Source organism: Diorhabda sublineata, chromosome X, assembly GCF_026230105.1.
Source record: "Diorhabda sublineata isolate icDioSubl1.1 chromosome X, icDioSubl1.1, whole genome shotgun sequence".
Classification (NCBI taxonomy): domain Eukaryota; kingdom Metazoa; phylum Arthropoda; class Insecta; order Coleoptera; family Chrysomelidae; genus Diorhabda; species Diorhabda sublineata.
The window spans coordinates 6,814,085-6,835,064 of record NC_079485.1 but is presented as its reverse complement, the minus strand read 5'-3'; the positions used below and the strand labels follow the sequence as shown (position 1 = coordinate 6,835,064).

Sequence of the window (20,980 nt, the reverse complement as noted above, 5' to 3'; positions counted from 1 at the left end):
CATCTGGCATTGTAGACTATAGAAAGAAGAAGAAAAACATGTAAATATAACCAACACGTCACAATATTTGTATCTTATCTCAATATTAACATATTTATATTGATAAATCATCATTTTTCATCAACATTTTCGTACGTGTAATATTCCAATTGAAAACGTGTATAAAATTATAAAGAGATTTGTAAGTTTTATTTAGATATTATTACGCATAAAAAGTTTTCGATTTACCAAATTATAAGAATATATTAAGATGACAGAAGGCCAAAGAGCGTTGATTCTAGTTGGTGGATATGGTACAAGGCTAAGACCTTTAACTTTGAGTAGGCCTAAACCTTTGGTGGAATTTGCTAACAAGCCAATTCTTCTGCATCAAATTGAAGCATTAGTCGAAGCTGGTGTTACAGAAGTTATATTGGCAGTTTCGTACCGTGCCGAACAGATGGAACGAGAGTTAAGGAAGGAAGCTGAGAAGTTAGGAGTTAGTATTCTATTTTCCCATGAGACTGAACCTTTAGGAACAGCAGGACCAATAGCATTAGCAAAGGATCAACTTTCTAGGAGTACTAAACCTTTTTTTGTTTTAAACTCTGATATTATTTGCGACTTCCCATTCCGCGCTCTAGCCAAATTCCATGAAAACCATGGAAAAGAAGGTACAATTGTTGTTACAAAAGTAGAAGAACCATCTAAGTATGGTGTTGTTGTTTATGGGAAAGATAATTGTATTGAGAGCTTTATCGAAAAACCTCAAGAATTCATATCAAATAAAATAAATGCTGGTTTATACATTCTCAATCCCAGTGTCATTAACAGGATTGAATTGAAACCAACTTCTATAGAAAAAGAAGTATTTCCACACATGGCAAAGGATAAACAACTATATGCCTTTGAACTGGAGGGTTTTTGGATGGATGTTGGACAACCTAAAGATTTCTTAACTGGAATGTGTTTATATTTGAAACATCTACGTCAAACAAATGAACAAAAATTATATAAGGGACCTGGTGTAGTAGGTAATGTTTTAGTTGATCCTTCAGCCAAAATTGGAAGTAACTGTCAAATAGGCCCCAATGTTACAATTGGACCAGGAGTTGTAATTGAAGATGGTGTCTGTATTAAACGTTCTACAATTCTCAAAGACGCAACAATTAGCTCCAATTCGTGGTTAGAGAGTTGTATTGTAGGCTGGAAATGTTATGTAGGAAAGTGGGTAAGAATGGAAGGTTCTACTGTATTAGGTGAAGATGTGATAGTTAAAGATGAAACTTACATCAATGGAGGACAAGTTTTGCCCCATAAAAACATTTCAACATCAGTTCCAGAACCTCAAATCATTATGTGAATGTGGCAACTAAATATTCATATATAACTATCATAAGATAATTCACAACAAGTGTATTGTTATTATAGCAACAAAATATTGTGAATATATTCAATTATTGTGCAATATTTTAGAAGTAAAAATGAGTGGTAAATTTATAATTTCTCAAGTGAAGGTATTAAAGAACAAGTATCATATTTCAAGCTCTTGAAATTTATGCTGTATATTTGTACTAAGTCTGTGTAATGAAAAATTTTTATATTTTAATATATCTGCCTTTATCATTAACCTTTATTTTATAGTTGAGTCAAATCTTATTAATAATTAACAAATTAATTCAACATTTGATTCTAAAAACATAAAATAGAAATGGCACAATAATTACTTGGAACATACATAGTCTGCAATATTCAATAGAGGTACAAACTACTATACAGCAAAACACTCCATTTTTTCCAAATCTATCATTTTGTGAAACATTTAGTAGAAAATATGAAAAGTTCAATCTAATTCCATTATGTTTAATTCTTAAAAAAGGTAAATCATTCAAACTGTAATACACATGTGAGATCTTCATATTTAGTTTTGTTTATTTCCTCTAATAGCATTCAGTTTGTAATAGCAACTAATTCTTGTTTAGTGTGGAATTCTCATTTCATTATATCTCATAAATGTTCTAGCTTCAAAATAATATTCTTACCATTATCTGTAAAAAAAGCAAACACCTACTTTGGTACGTACCATGACATACATTACGTTTTCTCATAATTCATATAAAGATCGTACTTATTGTGGATTCACACAATCGTTTTTCGCTTGAAATCAAATGGAGAATTCATCACTTGTAGACTGGTTTCAGTGTAATTGCCTCTCATCAGTATAACGTATTACTTTTTGATTGGGAGTATAATCTCAATAGAAGACAAAAATAATATATACATGAGACAAATTGGTCAAGACTCGGGCCAATCCCCTTTACTGCGAGTGACTGAAGTTTTTTTTTAAATAGGAGGTTGCCATTAGAAACGTGCACTTACTAACGTTTCAACAACAAAGAGGTATATTGCAAAAGCTTAAAACATTATTTTTTAAAATTATGGATCAGTAGTACATACGAAAACTATGGAATATTTTTCAGAGAAATAGTACATATTTATTAGCACTCCCAAAGAATAAGTATGCAATAAACTATCTATTTTCTGTTCACGAATTCGTACACAAGAAGTTCCATTGGAGCTATACTATATCATTATATTTTGTAAACCAACTTTTGATTTACAAACAAAAATATTTATATAAAGTGCACATTGATAAATGTAAATTTAGTATGAGGCGACCCTTTCAAAATTTCTGGTATTATTCGCTCATATGAAGAAGTGTTAGCTTTTTTAATATTCGTAGTATTATGACGTAATTACGTTGACGTAATTAATTGTCAATGTCAACGAAAAGGTCATGTTTTGTAATTCGTCCAAATTTTTATACTTTGTCGTTAAATTTAAATAATTTTTAACGCAACTTGCCAGTATCGAAAAATCAGCGGGAGTGATAGGTAAGTGTGTGTTTTATGAATGGAAGTTTGTCTTATTTCGCTTTTTAATTACTTGATATACATTGTTTTTATTGATAAAAACAAAAAGGATTAAATTTTGACATTATTTATTGATTTTATTTAAACTACCTTACAGCCAAGTATAATTCTCAAGTTTCATTATTAACATGCTTCTTCTATGGACCAAAGTAAAGACATATTTGGATTAACTTCTAAATGTAGTATTGATTTCCATGAAGTTTTACGATTTCCTAACGAAAAAAGAGTGGTGGCTCGACGTCGTTGGGCTATTTTGGCTAAAGCCCTTAAGGTACATCGTTTTAAAACATAGAAATATACAATTTTGCTTTATTATTTAATAGCCCCTTTGCATGTGCTTTTTTTTTATTCGTTGATATTTGCTTGCTTTATTTATATTTTGCTCTATATATTTCGCGCACAACTTGAACAAAAAAATATCAACATTAATTTTTTTTTGTAACACTAAATGAATATATTAATAATTACAAATATAAATTATATTAGCTTATTCAAGTTTTTATTCAGTAGGTAGATAATCTTCGATTTGTTAAAAATATATTTTCGCAATCCAAACTTTTTCCATATGAACATTAATTTTGAATTAAAACATTTGAAAAATTTTGAAAAAATCGGCATTTCCTTTAATCTATTTTTTACTATTCAAACAATGAGAAAACACTTTTATCATATCTTTGAAGCTCATTTTATAAATGTCTGCTTTTTCGAATTATTTTTGCTAGAAACGTTTTTATCGATTTTGTTAGAATTAAATTTTGTAAGATAATAGAAAACTAGTTTTATAGATTTATATTTCGGAGGGAGATTTTGTGTTTTGTTGATTATCGAAAGTAGTTTTATTCATAATCAATCGAGGATATTGACGGGTGATTTTGCTACCTGCAAGTAGAAAATGAAGGGAAGATTGTATCGAGAATTTTTTGCGGTTTGGTTCGTTTGATTTTAGAGAATTTCTTTTCAATTTTAGACTATTTCAATAGATATTGAAAGAACTGTATGGTTCAATAACTCGGGTCATGATATTCTTATTGAAAAATACATATCATTAGTCCGTCGTGATATTAATCATAATTATATTCGGTTTTCGGTAATTATGCCGTTTATCCCTCTCACCTACGATTACCTTGAAATTTCAATATGTTAAGACGCAGTTATACTCATACTGATATATATATATATATATATATATATATATATATATATATATATATATATATATATATATATATATATATGTTGGGAGCGGAAAATATGCCTTCACATAGTTTTTCAGCTTTGAAACTCTGAGAAATATGTGTGCGAAGAATTTGCACAAAATATCATATCCCAACCAAACCTAACCTAATCTGTGTTAAAAAACTAGTCAAATAATCATTTTCCAGACAACTTTTGAAATCTTCTACCAATGCCGCCCGCCCCTACTTACAACTTCCTTTTGCATCAGACATTCGTGAAGTATAAGTGACACACTAACATTTTTCAACCATAGAAAAAATATGTAAAGTTAACGTTTCCGTGCTCAACTTACTACAACTAACTTCAAAGATTGCAAATGGAAATGGAACATTAAAAAATGTCAATAGTAGACTTATCCATTGTGATTATGACTATACGACTACTTTAGTTTATATCAATTACTGAACAGATCAATAAAATATCTTTTTACTCAAGATGCTTGGTTTTGATATATATCCGCTATTAAATGTCAACAATTTTTATTTTTGGATTCATCGATGGTTATAAATTTATTCGTTTATTCGTTTCCTTATTATAGCATAGTTAATAAATCGCGTCTGATTTTTATTTGCATTCCATCAAAAATATTGTATTTTTTTTTGTCTATACCTATCCTGCTATAATGCTTCTTTAAAATTTTTAAACAGAGTTTGAAAATGTATTTTGTACTAGCAACATGATGTTTATATTATTATTTAGGCGATACCGTTTATAAAACAAATAATATACTAGTTTTAATATTCATTTTTACTTTTAAACTTGAGATTGCATTTTAAAGAAAACTTCGATAAGTAGAACTTGAGAAATATACCACATAACCAAAATATGGTAGAACAAACAATACTTGTTAATGTTCTAGATAATATTAATAAAAACATTTTAGTATCAAAAATTAGCACCGAGGAAGAAAATGAGTTTCCTCGATTTTATTTTCATTACAACTCCTTATACCTTCTATTTGGTTTCTCCATCACCCTCATGATTTTCTCCAACGTCTATTCCTGTCTCTTTTTATTTACATCATTTTTTGGTATCACGTTCTTGATAATATATAATTATTCTTCTTAGTATCTATTTTTTTGAGAACTTTTTTTGGTTTTCTTATGCTAGTTTTTCTCATTCTAGTTTTCTTCGCCGATCCTTCCACTTTGATTTTTGATTTGCTTTGAAAAAAGTAACCATACTAGTTGCCCAGTCTTTTTTCATTGATTAAAAAATTTCAGATGATGAAAACTTCAAAAAACAAATTTTAGGAAAGATTCAAATCAAAATTTAACGGTTTTAGTTTGAGAGATGGTACTTCACGAAAAAAATATAATTTGTCATATGACCTTTATCCGTCAGACCGATTGATCGAAAATATATATTTTCAAGATTTTATATATTTATAATATAATTTATTAGGTATAATTTTTGTACTCTGCTTTGTAACGTAATAGTAGTCTTCTTCGTATAGGATTATGCAAAATTAGGATAGAAATGAACAAATGGAATATAGGAAAAATGATTTGGAATCTAACAGTACACTTAAATATGCAATAACAAACTAGGCTTCTCTGTATAACGAGGGTTGTTCCAAAAGTAAGGTTTCCAATAAGCTACAGTGTCGAAAGAAGGTGCAAGGCTAAATCCGACAACGGTTCCTTGCGAAGTGGTTTTCCCCCTCTGAGCCCACTACAGTGTTCGCTCGCCGTCAGAGATGGAAATGTTGATCGCTGCTCCCGCTATGTGTAAGGTTCGAGCAGTAATCTTCATACAAGGAAGTTACCGCCCGTGGAGATTCATCGGCAATTGACAGAAGGTTATGGTAAAGAGTGCGTACCCGCAAATGGTGCAGAGCTTTTCCTAAAAGTTGCAGAGAAGTTCACGATGAAGAAAGGAGTGGAAAACTACCGGTTTTGGATGCGATTGTCCAGAATTTCAACAGTTCAAAGACAGGAGGGTTGCTATCCCTGGATTTGTTAAAAGCATTCCTAAAGGATTACATGGGACAATTGAAAGAACTTTAACAAAAAACGTTGGGTTATCTTGAGTGCTTGCTGGGTCCCCGGGATGCGACTGATGGACACAAGGATTAACGTGTTGACTGTGTTTGCAAGTTTTTTTTAAAAATGTGAGGAGTAAATAACAAGGAGAAGTTTGTGATGAAACGTGTTCCATTAAACCCCCTAAACACCGATACGATACTAAAGAAATTCAATCAAACGCAGTCGATAGGAAAGGTTATGACGATTGTGTTATGGGATAAGAAGGGAATATCCTCTTCGATGTGGCAATCTGACAAAATACACTCACATAGATATTTTGAAACATTCCCAAAACTCTGCCGAGCAATCCATAATCGCCGGAGAGAACGACTGACGGAAAAAGTACTGCTTCTTCATGACAATGATGGATCCCACTTCGCTCATTAAACACAGGAGCTTTCGAAAAAAATTAAGTTTACTATTATGCCCCATCCCCCGAGTAGCTCGGTCTTAGCCCCAAGCGATTATCACGTCTTCCCCAAGCTAAAGGAACACTCGGTGGTCGATCAGAGGTAACAAGCTTCCTCAACGGATTGTCGGGAGACTTCTTCGACTTAGGAATACAAAGCTGAAGTACCGTCTTCAAAAGTGTGCCAAAGAAATGAAGACTATGTTGAAAAATAGAAAACCGTATAAGCTTTTTAACGAGGTATAAATCAGTAAAATAAACAGAGTTTTTTATTATAGTATAGTTAGTTAACATAATTTAGGATTTTAATAACTAAAAACTATATTTGCAATACAACATGTTATTGCCAATTTCAATTCTATCACTCTCTTACATCAGGAAACATAGTACCTATAGTTTTTTTTCAATTACATGATTTTGTGAAGTGATAGGTTTTAAGTTGTTGAATTGAAATAAATCTTTTCTCTATTAGCCATTCAATCATTTTATCTTTTTGTAAATCGTTTTTAGGTGGTGGATTATAATCTTCACTGAATTATAAGATGCATTGTCACAAACGATTACGGTGTTAGCAGGTGGATTTGGTATCAATTTGTCTCGTATCCATTTGCTGTAATTCACTGACCTCATTTTAGAATAAACTAATCTCTTTTTGGTACCTGACTTGAATATCAAACAATCATTAGAAATAAATTTGATTTTATTTCCAATATGAATTATTATCAATCACTGTCCTTTTGAAATTGAACAAAGTCTAGATTTGTTAGACCTACAGATAAGTCTATTTGGTACCCTAATATATTTGATTTATCTTAAACATTTTATTCTTGAAGCCCTTATTCAACTTTTTCCAATAAAAACTTTGTTAATGAAGTGTCCAGTCACCCTTATTATCTGTGAAATAATTAAACACGTGGAGTTCTCTAATAACCTCTCGCTTTTTCCACTCATATTGTAAATACTTCGGCCTACTGGTGTTAACAATATTAAATATGGACGGAGCACGAAATATTTCAGGCTCTGTGAATTTCTTCCTAGTTGGCGTATGCTATATCTACGTTGAAAAAATGTGTGAAATTTTAATCAAAACTCTTCATAAATATTTCAGCTCCTTTAATTTTTTGTGTACCTTGAAAACTTGTTTGTTCTAGTCCAAAATTGTTGTGATTTATTATATTAGAGTGAACTACTAATGAAATCTATTTTTAAGTTTGTTTATTGTTCGTCTGAAGTCAACTAATATTGCTTTTCGTGAATTTGACAAAAAATATATTGAAATGAGAATTTATGTTGAACTATTTTTAAAAGACATTGAACCAGTGGAGTCTTTCTAAAGCTATTAATTTTTGAGGTCTTTTGACGGAGGTTGGTCATAAATTAATATTGATTATAAGTTGTATTTGTACTATTACAAATAGGTTATAGGTATTTTTGATTGTATACTTTAAAATTACGTTGATAAATTTTCCTTTAAATTATAAGATGAAAATAATGGAATACTTTAAATGACTACTAATGATGATGGAGCTGTAACCGCACAGTTATTCTAGAAAAAGTTTTAAGAATGTGAGAGGACTAGTTTTTTTTTTATTTTTCGTATTTTGAATGAAAGGAATACTGCTGAAGTTAAATGCGAAGAAGGAACGAGGCTTTGAATTTTCTATAGTTTGTAGATTATGACACCAATATTAAAATATTAGCATACCTTTGTATCATTTTAAAATGTTAGTTATAGATCGGTTTATCGTCAGTGTTTCGTAGATTGAATTGAAAAAGATTAAATTTAAATGCTGGTCCACTGGTATGAGAATCTTCTTCAGCTTAAATCCTATATTTAGACTATGTAGCTGTTGTAATTTATATTTCTTCTATGTTTTTGTTCATGTAAACCAATGATCTTGTTGGAAATCCCAACCCATAATTTGGTAACGATTCAGCTTATAGATTTTTTCAAAGTCTAGTTAAACAGATTCATTTTTTGACGTGATATGGAATTTGTATCCAGTAGGATATATTGCCAAATTAGTTAATTGTTTCATCAAGGCGGCAGTTATTAAACCCACATAAATTTAGATAATAAAAGCTTTCATTCATACATAAATATTACAATTATTCATTTTCCTTGAGTTTATTTAAGATTAATACAAAAAATAAAGAACTGAAACATAAATCTTTTTTAACTTAATTAAAAATTCATATGTATAAATTGAGACATATGAAATATAACGTTGCTGTAAGCATTCGACCGATCTTTGAATGTCTCTTCTGGAGCATGCGATAACATATACGAACCCAGTCTCAGCGAAGTTTTACTATGAAAGCTATGATTCACCTATTAACGAAAATTAATTGATAACTGTCACCTATTTCTGATGACAGAGCTGATAAACAAACCGTTCAACTGAAGTTATCACCTACATCTATTTTGTTACATACTAAATTTTTTAAAGACCATTTCAGCATGAAAACTCTTCTAAATCACAAGTAACGCTCACATCATGGTGATTTATGGTGTAATATTCAAAAAAAATGAAAATTAAATAATGTAAGAAGTTTGAATTGCGTTTGTCAAATTGTTTCTGCGAGTTTACCAGTGGTGAAAATAATATTCATATCTCTACTTTAGTTGGAAACACATACGTGGAAAAGATTTTATTATTAAATTAAAATACCTCATTTTGGAAATACCGATAATTATTATATGAAAAAGTAGATCAGAATTAAATGGTTCATTCAGGTAAGCACTAATTTCCATTATTAGTATTATAGGAGGACCAATCTCTTTGTTTCAAAGCTTAAAATGTACATCGTCGTAAAAAAGTTTTAATCATAATGAAGACTATATTGTAGAAGAAAAATATGTTTGCCAATTTTTTATTGCTCAGGGTCAGTTTCGGGACAAAGGGATCCGCCCTCGTATATACATTTCCATTCATTTTATTTGTTTAGTTAATAACGCAGCAAGTTGGAATCTATTTTAATACTAACCAACGTGCAATAACCAAAACGTTTTGAGGTTCATTGTCAAACAATAACTTTTACTCCTAACATTAATAATAAAAAAGTTACGATTCCAACTAAAGTAGACAAGCTATATAATTTTTTATGCTTCTGTAATTTATTTGAGAAATGTTGGCACTCAATCAAATATGCTTTAAATAGTTCTATTCTAATTAATATTTAACACAGGATATAATCCAAGAACAATAAATCAGTGATATAAGTGGATTCCAAGAGATTTAATTGCTTTAAATATAAATCCAGATATTAGCATGCTAAGCGGATACTCCAGATATGAACACACATGAATTATTTATTACCATCATAAACTTCAGTAAATTCGACAATAATGTATTTTATAATAAATTCATTTGATTTTAACACTCTCCAGGTTTATATTCAATACATCGAATCTTTTACAATAATAGTGAATAACACTAGTTTACAGTACATCTGTTACCTAAGAAATCTTTACCTGGTGCTGACTACATATGATTTTCTATTTTGAAAAATATAATTACAAGATTTTTATCTTGTTTCTGAATTTCAATTATGTAGGTATAAAACCGAAAAAACCATGTATTTACTTAGACAACCTTTACGAAAAAATTGTAAACATTTAGTTCTAACAACCTCTGTTTTAATACTCTTCTCCTATGTATAAACTTTGGAAAATAACGTATCAAAGACCAACAATACTCAGACATCATTTATTCGAATCCCCGAAACCCTGGTAGCATTCTTCCATGACGCGTAAGTCCTGATGTTTACTATAGAGGAAGTGGAGTTATATGTTCATATTGCACTCAATATTTTTTAATTGTAGCAAAAGGTTTTCTTAAAGTTCAATATAATTTTAAGATTGTTCATTTCCGATAAAATTCTGCTTCACAGAGACAAAAAACTGCCAAATCCTGTAGTTCTAGAGTTTCTAAATTCATTATCTTTCATAAGTTGTTGGGCCACCAAAAATTCTTGCTTAAATCTTTTCCATGGCGAGCTGAGTACATTTTTGGGAAGAGAAGCAGTTCCCGTTTTTATCCAGTGATTTAACAAACTGTTTCATGTAGCCCAGTTGTATATGTAATGGTGGAAGGATAATTTCGTCACAAGCTACTAATGAATTCTGGACCATATGTTTCTTTCTAGACTCCATATTTTCTTTCAAAGGCTGGTTTCTTCGAACCCAATGCACTTGTTTAGCTCTACTGTCCCAAAGGGATAAAAAACAAGGAAATTAGTTTAACCACTTGGTTGACCGAGAAGAACGTTCACTATTTTTAAATCGATTCAAATTTGCCATTCATGGTCATTGTATTTTATTTTGTTTGAGAGTAGCGAAATGTTACAATATTTTTCGTTGGGCAATAGGTGCCTCAGCGTATTTATTTCCTTTATGTAATAGAATACATTTTAGGCTAAGTTTTGAGCTGTCAGTGAATAACCGCTAGTCGTTTGGTTCGTATTGTTTCAAGTCAGTTTTTATTAACAAGTTTTTTGATATTTGAACAAATTTTTTTTTCTTTCAGTCTTGAGATTATCTAACCCTTAATTGTCTTGTCATAAGGTTTCAGATATATTTTTTGGTATTGAACAGTTAGATGAACGCTGCACTTGCCGTTTAACAATACTAGTGCTTGGATACTATCATTTAGCTGGATTTTTAGTGTTTAAACCGTTTACGTTCATACTACAAAAATAACAGGCTTCGAGATGATTTCGTCATTTTCGCCAATTAGTATTCCAAAGGTATTTTTTACCACTTTTCTATAATCTTCAACACATGATTTACAAACACAATGAGAAGCCCAAGACTTTTCATTTTTATCAAAGAGCATCCCAAAATCCTCGAAATATATATTTCTCACCAACCCTGATACAACTTTTCTACAATCTTTATACACATATCCTCTGCATATATAGCAGAAAGGATCTGAATTTAAACTACTCATGACGAAAAATTTTAGATACCAATCTTAACACAGTAAAATACTCCTGTTAGTGATTAATAAATTGGCTTGAATGGTTAAACTCAAAAACAAAGTAACTCGAGCTATTAAAAAAAAATGATGAGGGTAGATTTGACAAAAACAAATCAAAAGTGAAAATAATCAACTAGAAAATTGTTACAGACAAAAAGTTACATTTTGTAAACTAGTTACTGAAATTAATTGACAAGTTAGTTAATTGCTGTAAAATGGTTACAATTGTGGGGAGGCTAAATCATTTTTTATAATTTCCAGGAAAAATTTGTACTTCATGGAAAGTCCTTCATTTGTAGACCAGTAGTCCTCCTCCGTTTATTCTATGACTTTTCAACACAACAACAGAAAAGATATAAATATCTCATTTAACGAACAAAACAAAAGTAAAAAATCAATGAGATCTCGACTTATTTCCAAATAAATTTTCCCTCACAAACTGAATGACGATAGTAGATAACCATTTCTTTCTTGATATTGCAGCTAGGTACACAATAGTCATTGCGCGAGGACACTATTTCGCATTAATAGATTAGAAAATTTGAATGAAATTTGAAAGCAACAAACTAAGCATCGAATAATGAATATCACTGTTATTATTACAACTTTGCAAAAATTAGAAATTATAGTACCTAAATGAGATAGATCAATCAGAAATGTCATTTCACATAATCATATTTTTCGTATTCAGACTTTTCATTTGCATTGTAGAAGAAAAATCTCGTCTATTTAATTTGTAATAGAATTTTTAAGATTTTTTAATGTTTCTATCCTAGTTATTTTGGTACTTTTATTAAAAAATATTCTTTGGTGAGCAAGAAAACCTAGTGTTAGCATAGGTATCAACGTTCCCTGGAATTTTGTGCTTCCATGCTTTGGTGAAATTAACAAGGACATCGACAAAAAACATAAATAACGCCAATGTACACCGCACCAGGAACATAAACAGAACATTATTGTGTTTTGTTATTGCTCTTGCACATGTGTGTGTACCTGGATACCTGTTTTCATTGACGAGGCGCTGGAACGCGTGCATCGAACTTAAATGTTGGCCATCATCCAGCGCGAATTTGAACGGAGTCGTTTGTAATTAATTTATCTTCTTAATTTGTTTAATTTATACTTAACGCGAACGAAGGCGTTAGCCCGGACGCTAGTGTTGAAGTTTCTAAATTGACATTTAAAATTCAACATGTATTATAACCAAATGATATACTTCTATAGGTATGGACAGCTTAAACGGGAAGTCATGTCCCACTATTAAGATGTCGATAATATACTATTTTCTCTCTCGTTCCTGATACCTCGTACAATTTACGAATTACGAGAGTCTTCAAATTTATAACTTAATCCTGACGCGTTGGAAAGTGAAAAATACACTCCTAAAAACTTATATCAAACTCAATACTAACATTGATACTTTTAGCTTAGACGCATATTGAGCTGTGTGGCATGGTCCGGGCAGCGCATCACAACACAGGGCAGCATCGGGAAAAGTTCTGCGTCGCACAGTTTATCGCGCATATTGGAGCACAATGTGTCGTGCACGCACCAATTCAATCAACTTTTTTTCTTGATCCATTGCAAAACTCTATGAACAATGTAACTTAGTTTCTGTGCCTCGGCCACAAGTACGAAGCAGTCCACGTGCTGGACTGCACTGCTCCGCTCTAACCTGCGCCACAATTTCTGTGCGCTTTAGCAAACACGTAAGTTTCAAAAACTACCCTGCCCTGCGCTGCTCTGACTGCGTCTCAATATGCGATTGGCTTACCGTCAGTAACAACGATCTTGGCTTTCTATGAATCACCACAGCAAAAACTGATTCATAGATTAAGAATTGAACAATTTAAAAACGATTAAGTATTCATGAGAATTTAGGTATTATAGAAAAATGTGAGAATATATAGGATGTTGATCATTAATATGAACGTGAGATGGTTGATTATATTATTTTTGATTGGTTTCAAGAAAACATTTGTTGGAATCCTTGTACACATTCTTTCGTTTATACAAGGGTTTTTCTGAAACTATGATCCGGGATCAGGTAGATCACCTATCGGCTTAATGCAGAGCCCAGAGTTTCCGAACGTCGCGATATGTTTACGTGATTTCAAATTTGAAACTCAATAAAAACAAACCTTTTAAATTTCATCATTTAAGTTTGGTGCGTTAATCTTCAGCTTCATTTTTCTGTGTTTAATTCAGTTGTGTAATAGATTTGATGTTATTTAATTGTGCACTTATCAGCGATTTTGCAACACATGCGTATTTTACAACAGATTTTTATGTTAATAAACCATTTTCATGAAGTAAAGCCTCCAAATTGTGAGTTTCAGTAACCTGTCAATTACGCTGTTCATAAGAATTAAGCAAACTAACCACATACGGGAGATTAATTATTTTATGGAATCAAAAAAAAAAACAGAAATAACTCGTCAGTTGATTACATTTACCTTTGATATACTGAAGTAGAAAGGATCCTACCATATGGCTATGATCCGATTACTTTGTTCAGTTTTCTAACGACAGTGAACATTCAGATCGGGTTATCTCCATCGTAGTTTCCGAAAACCCCTATAATCATAGACAATACATTAGTGTTGTTAAGTAGAAAGTTAATTTAGGTCAGTGTCTAGAAGTATACAAGATTGAGAATAATGTGAATATAAAACATAACAATCGCTGGGATCAAGATCAGGGTGTATAATCAAACAACTCCCAGTCAAATTCCATCAAAATAGCGGCTGTGAATCATGCCATATATAGACGAGGTAAGTTTTGGAGACTTACAGTAAATATTCCACGCCTCGTCGCAATTGCCGCGGTCTTTGACGTAATGTTTTGTGCATTTCAGAATTTTACGTGGCGGTAGAAGGAATAAGAGCTTCCATTTGTCCTCTGTCATATAGTTGATACATCATGGATTTGTTATTCTCATGAATTCTCTCTCATATTCTGAATTCTTATTCTATTCGTTATTTCCATAGTTCAATTGTTCACTTCATGATAGAATTTTTCAATCGTGAAGGAATCTCCGAAATACAGTAACACATGAATATTCATATATTAAATTTGATTTTTCTGATATACCTGCTAATAAATTTATGTAATTTATTCAAAGTATCTAATGTTGGGTAGTCGACTTTCTTTTTTTTAGCATTTTGTCTTTCAGTAACATGGGCTCTGTTATTTTTTGGTCTCCCTTATTATTCTTATACATTTTCATATACTTTTCTTCCGAATATATACTTTTAATGTGCTATCATCTCATTTAGCTTATTATTTTTGATCTTGGTCTAAAATATTAATCGTTATCCAATAAGAGTAAATTTTCATTATTGAATTGAACGGAAAATGTATTTTCAAATTGTTTAGTTATTTTTTGAATAATTGATGCTGACTGTATAAAGTTGGTAACGGTTTTCACTGAGCAACGTTGATCTCCACTGATATTGAATGTACATCCTTTATATTAGTGATTGATAAACATTTATTTGTAGCAAGCTGATATGCACAAAGAATCAATAATCCGCGAGGCGAGTGGCCGTTAATATATAATCGAATATCTCGTTCAAGATGAATATTATCTAATTTTGCAATAATAATGAATGTATAGAAATTGAAATTTCCGAAAAGTGTAGTTGATGCTTATATTTTGAGATATTCATTTTCAATTACCAGCATTTCTCAATATTTGAATTGATCTTATAATGATCTGTTCATTTGTATAAACTTACATATTACACACTCTGTTTCCAATTGCGAGAGAGTGATGGTGAGACCTAATGAATACACCATCCACTCCACATTTCATTAACTAGCTTATGTCATTCATTTCATATTCAACTAATGGCTTCGGAATGATACTTTATTACTCTGTCACATTAGGAAACAGATAATGAATAGAACCTCAATTTTTGACTTCAAAATAGTTTTTTTTTAATTTAGAGCCCCACAGAAAGTCAGCCTTCCAGTCCAACTGATGAATGTTCCGTACGTCGAATTTCCTCCTTCATGCTATTGAAAACACAGGAGCTTACCTCATTGCCTCTAGTAATTAAAGAAAACCAAAACATTGACCAATTAAAAAAATATACATGGTATAAATATTCTATATGTATAAATGGTAGCGACTATTTTTTAGATATAGCTCATAGAAACCGCACTTTTTCCGCTGAAGATTTAATGGGATTTAACAACACTGGTAACATTTGTATATGGCCATCTGAAGAAACATTAAGCTACTTTGTTTGCTCAAATTTAGAAATATTTAGAGACAAAAATGTGATAGAGTTGGGTGGGGGTATGTCTTGCTTAGCGGGACTGTTCGCTGCCAAATATGGTCGTGCTAAAAGTGTTCTAGTGTCCGATGGAAATAAAGTATCCGTAGAGAATGTTCAAATTACACTCAAATGCAATGAGTTTGGAAGTGAAGTCAGCTGTGCGATTCTCGAATGGTCTTCCTCCGTTATAAAGGATCAGTATGACGTTGTTCTTTGTGCTGATTGTCTATTTTTTGACGATGCGAGAACTGATTTAATCAATTGTCTGTGGTGCTGTCTGGCCAATAACGGTACTGCGTATATAATGGCTCCACAAAGAGGTACTACCTTAAATATGTTCATCAAACAATCTGAAGAGAAAGGCTTCACTTGTAAAATGATTTTAAGATATAGCGATGTTGTTTGGGACAAACGATTAGCACTTCTGGATAATTGTGATTTTGATGATAATATTCATTACCCTATACTCATAGAAGTGACCAAAGAATAAGTGTCCTTAGTATTTGGCATATTATATATTTATACCAATAACGGTAATTTATTATTATTATTATTATTATCATTATTATTATTATATAGACGACCATATTCCTTATATATATCTAGTCTGATATTTACCTTATCTGTGATAATTAATACCAATTTCCTCTGAATGTTAGTATTTGTTAGAAAACTATATGTTAATTTATTATATTGTCAATATATTTACATAAAAATTAAATTATTCACCATAAAAGAAACTCTTTTCCTTTAATTTTTAGAATGTGACAATACTGAATAAGAAAATTATCCAGTAGCATTTCAACTATAATGTACTTACTATTTTTATTAGTTCTGTGGTACTTTTCACATAAAATTGTAGCTTTAGTTAACACAAAGTGAACTCAAATTAAATTTGAGATAGGTTACAAATCGAAGAAAGAAATCTTTATTAAGCTAAATTTTGGGGTCCTCCCCATCTCTTCAAAAAATTTTCAATAATTTTTCTTCGTTTTATTTGTTTTATCGACGCATTTGAGATAAAAATTAGCTCCAAGCTTAGAAATCAAAATTTCAACAATTTTTTGGTTGTTAAAAAAAGATGAAAATTATTAAGTATTAAGTATATTATTAATCGTACCATTATTTTCATTAACAAGAAACAAATTGTTATACACTAATTAAATCATTATGGGATTCACGCAACGTTACAAAGAAAGCATGAAGAAAGAGAATCCTAACCTAACCTAAAAAGTTTTTAATAATTTGTAAAAATTCTTTAAATTTGGACATTAAATTGTTTTTTTTAATTGTTCATTTTTGCACATACTTTCCAAAAACATACCGATAAAAATACAGCTTTCAGACAAATGGCTCTTGGATTTTTTATCTTTAATGTACCTAAAAATAAAGAAAATGAATTAGGGTGTACTCCACTTTTAAATAATAACCTCAACATGATCACCAAGTCTATTTATAAGAATTTCGTGCCAAGTCTGGACTGTATGGGGGGTAACTCCGACCCGAACCGTCTCAACATTATATTATTTCTTAGTCTTTCTATGACACAAGGGGGTCGCCAGAATTTTTCCACTTGTAAATGGGTCGCAAAATCAAAAAGATTGAAAAACACTGCAGAAAGATGACAAACTCATTAAACATGATCTAGACACACTCTAGATAAGACCTGAATCCCAGAAAATAGCTGCTACAACTTTACCGGTATTTTTATAGAGTGCTATTTCAAATTTCATTGTCATTGATGGTTTTGGGTGTTCCGTGCCGTGTTGATTTCTTTTGTTGAATAACTTGGCCGGTTATGGTCATCCTGTCTGCCTGATTGAAAATAGCTACATAATTTCGCTACATATTGTTTGCTCGTTGCTTCTTCGTAATGAACTTTCACGATTTGATAGTAAATATATAGTAAATTTGTAAAGCGGACACATAATTTTTCCATAAAAATGGAATTATGCATCGCACTTCCATACTAGACCAATTTTTTAAGCGTTTCAACATTTACAGGGTCTGAATCGGCAACTTTCACTACCTACCTCACCAGCTGTAAGCACTATGTGCCTCCAATTTGGGTTACCTTTTTTTTTATCATCGCTCATATTTCGAGATTTGCTTGCACGATTTCTAATTTGGCGAGATACTATATAAATTTAAAAACAATCATAAAAATCGTGTATGCAAAATAATTAGGATTTCCATACTTTCTACTAATGATAAAACGCAGTATATTAGAAAATTAAAGGAATATACCAGTATGGACACGATTTTGGGTAAAGGTGACGGATTATCAGAATTAGTAACTGGTAACAAGTGTTCTTTTGCACTAATAGAAATACGTCGATTTGTCTGGCCTATGTAGAAACGAAGGCAATCTAAGCAAGGTCTAGATACTTCTGGGACCATCCTGGTAACTGTTTATAGAACGTCGTGATAAATTATTATAAACTTTACTGTTTGACAATCCTACTTATTAGATTCGAAATTAATCACTATTAGCATACTCGCCGTTGATAGCTTTTCCTTTTTCACGTCAATGAAAACTATCCCACGCGCATCCCAAAAAACCGGTATTTTAGATCAGTTTAGTGTATCAAAAACCCCATACGTAAAATTTCTATATCTTAGTTATATTGGAGGAACACGTTTAAAAAAATTGATTTATAAGAGATGGAGAGAGAAAAAAAACAAGTGGTCATCAGTCGTTTATAGTAGCATTTCCTGTGACCTTTTATATTAAAAATTATCATTACTAGCACACAAATTAATGAAAAACTATTAAAAAAATAAAAATTCTTGGAAAATGCTAGGTCACATAGTTTCTCATTATATTAGTGACAAATGTATCAGAGCAAATATTCAGGAAATGGAATATGTTTCTTTTGTCTGTTTATAGCAGTTTTATTTGTCTTTTCAAATTGACCTCTTGGGCATTGGTTACGAGAATTTCATATATCAATTTACTTTGGTCATTTGAATTAATTCAAGAGATTGAAAAAATTAGAGATCAGAACCTACTTCAATACATAAAGATTAATTGTGTTAAAAATATATAAGTGGTATTAGGACGCGTACACATTTTTAGTCCGTTTATTTTCTCTTATACTGTAATTCAAATCATATGAATTAACTGCTAAATTTACTGTTTTATAGATTGTTTTATAATATAAATATTTTGATAGCTGAAATATTTTGTTTAATTTTTGTTCTTTACTCGCAGGTTATTAATTTTTAAACGTCGAAAAAACTAACACAAGGGAAAGAAACCCAAACAAACCATCACCTTTGTATTTATAAATTTTATATACATTCCGAAATTATGTAACAAATATAAATGTATTGATTTGAGTATAGAAGTGGCAATACATAGTTTTATTTTAACATATGTTATAAAAGTGAAAAATACAAATTATTTTGATGGTAATCGTTCCTTTAATATTAATTGCATTTGATGTTTTCAAACCTATGTGAAAAATTTTAACATAAACGTCTTTAATGATTGAAATATTCATAAATACTCATTAAAATGGCGAAGCAAGTATGTTTTACTATAATCTTCTTTATCACTAATAATCAAGACTTTCTATGCTTTTTATTACAAACCATCAACCATATACTGGTTATTAGCGTATATAGTACAAGTTGATTAAGCTATGATCAAGATTTGTCTGAGGTTAGTTATATTGTATTTATGTATTGTTCCAAGTGGTAAATTGTCCATCAAAAGATGGACACTGTGATTATGTGTTTTATAGTCAATTTGCATGGTTTTAGGGAGTCATTTATGTGGACGTTGGCCATTTTTTCTCCCATTTATTGAGAACTTTATGCTTTAGAGTTGATTTGATATCGGCACTAGTAAGATTTATAGATTCCTTAGCGACCAGGTCTGCAACTTCGTTTCCTTTTATTTTAGTATGTGAGGGGATCCAACAACACAATTTTTTTGTTGTTATCTTGTAGATATTGTAGTTCCTAATTTTGATTGCCAAGGAATTTGTGGTGGGAAGAGTTTGGATTGAGCTAAGGGAAACGAGTGAGTGAGGATGAGATGATTAGGTCCGTTTAACGAAGCAGCGATGTGTAGCTCCATATATAATTCAGTAGAGAAAGTGTAGATAGGATTGGAGGAGCTTTGAGCACATATTTCGAGGTTGGTGTGATAATAGCGATACCCTTACCATTTTGAGATTTGGATGTGTCTTTTTAAATAACTACAAGTTTTTGTATTTGACGATTATGTCACTAAAGTGTCTTTTGATTAGCGTATGGTTGAAGCGATGTTTGTTGAATGAAGTAAACTGGGTAATAATTTTGATACTTTTTATTGTACTTGTTGGATTCTGAGAATATTGGATAGGAAAGCATTTAAGAAGGAAGAAATTTCCTTCTAGCATAAAATGATTCTGGCTGTATGTGAAAAAAATTTGGGAATTTATTAGAGAAGCAATTTTGGTAGGTAGAATTGAAAGGATTGGATTTTAATTTGGCTGCGTACGTATGACTCAAAAACGTTCTTGTGTTCCTCTAATTCTCAGTACAGACTTTGCACTGGTGTTGTTTTGAATGCACCGGTTATCAAACGTAAGGCTGGATTGTGAAAGCTGTCGACTTTTTTTAGAAGGGGTTTGTAGCTGTTAAATATACAATTGATTTATAGGCTAGTTTTCCTGGAATAAGAGTAAGAATACATATTTAAAAATTTTTATTTTTAGTGCCTTGATTACGAAAACCATTTATGTCAATTAAAAGTGTGTTCATGTTATTACTGTTACTATTATTCACTATTATTCATTAGAAATTGTTCACGCAATCAATAAATTATAATTAATATAATGCAATTGATAATAATAAATATAATTAATTCATTGCGTTATATTTTATATAGTCGCCTACCATTTCCAATGTTGTGTAGAAACAGTATTTTCTAATTCATAATGAAAAAATGCTCTTAGATATAGTAGTGAAAAAAAATTACAGAATGAAGAATGTAAATGTAAACACCAACCAATCTACCACAGAAAACTTTGTCGATAAATTACTATAATGAAGTTACTTTTCAAAAAGAAAACATGACAAGCATAATAGAAATAATTTATTAAATTCAATAAAGCTGCTAGGTATTTTTACTCTG

The 20,980-nt window shown here is 30.9% G+C and overlaps 2 protein-coding genes across 2 annotated transcripts; both read left to right on the top strand.

Moving 5' to 3' along the window:
- The first annotated feature begins 1 nt into the window (after nt 1).
- LOC130451664 (mannose-1-phosphate guanyltransferase beta) lies at nt 2-3,024 on the top strand. Its single transcript, XM_056790821.1, has one exon. It carries the CDS (start codon nt 251-253, stop codon nt 1,340-1,342), a length of 1,092 nt encoding a protein of 363 aa, XP_056646799.1. The 5' UTR covers nt 2-250; the 3' UTR covers nt 1,343-3,024.
- Nucleotides 2,746-17,816, top strand: LOC130451665 (calmodulin-lysine N-methyltransferase). The gene is made up of 3 exons (XM_056790822.1): nt 2,746-2,873; nt 3,010-3,183; nt 15,518-17,816. The coding sequence occupies exons 2-3, from the start codon at nt 3,052-3,054 to the stop codon at nt 16,340-16,342; spliced, it is 957 nt and encodes a 318-aa protein (XP_056646800.1). The 5' UTR covers nt 2,746-2,873; nt 3,010-3,051; the 3' UTR covers nt 16,343-17,816.
- The last annotated feature ends 3,164 nt before the right edge of the window (nt 17,817-20,980 follow it).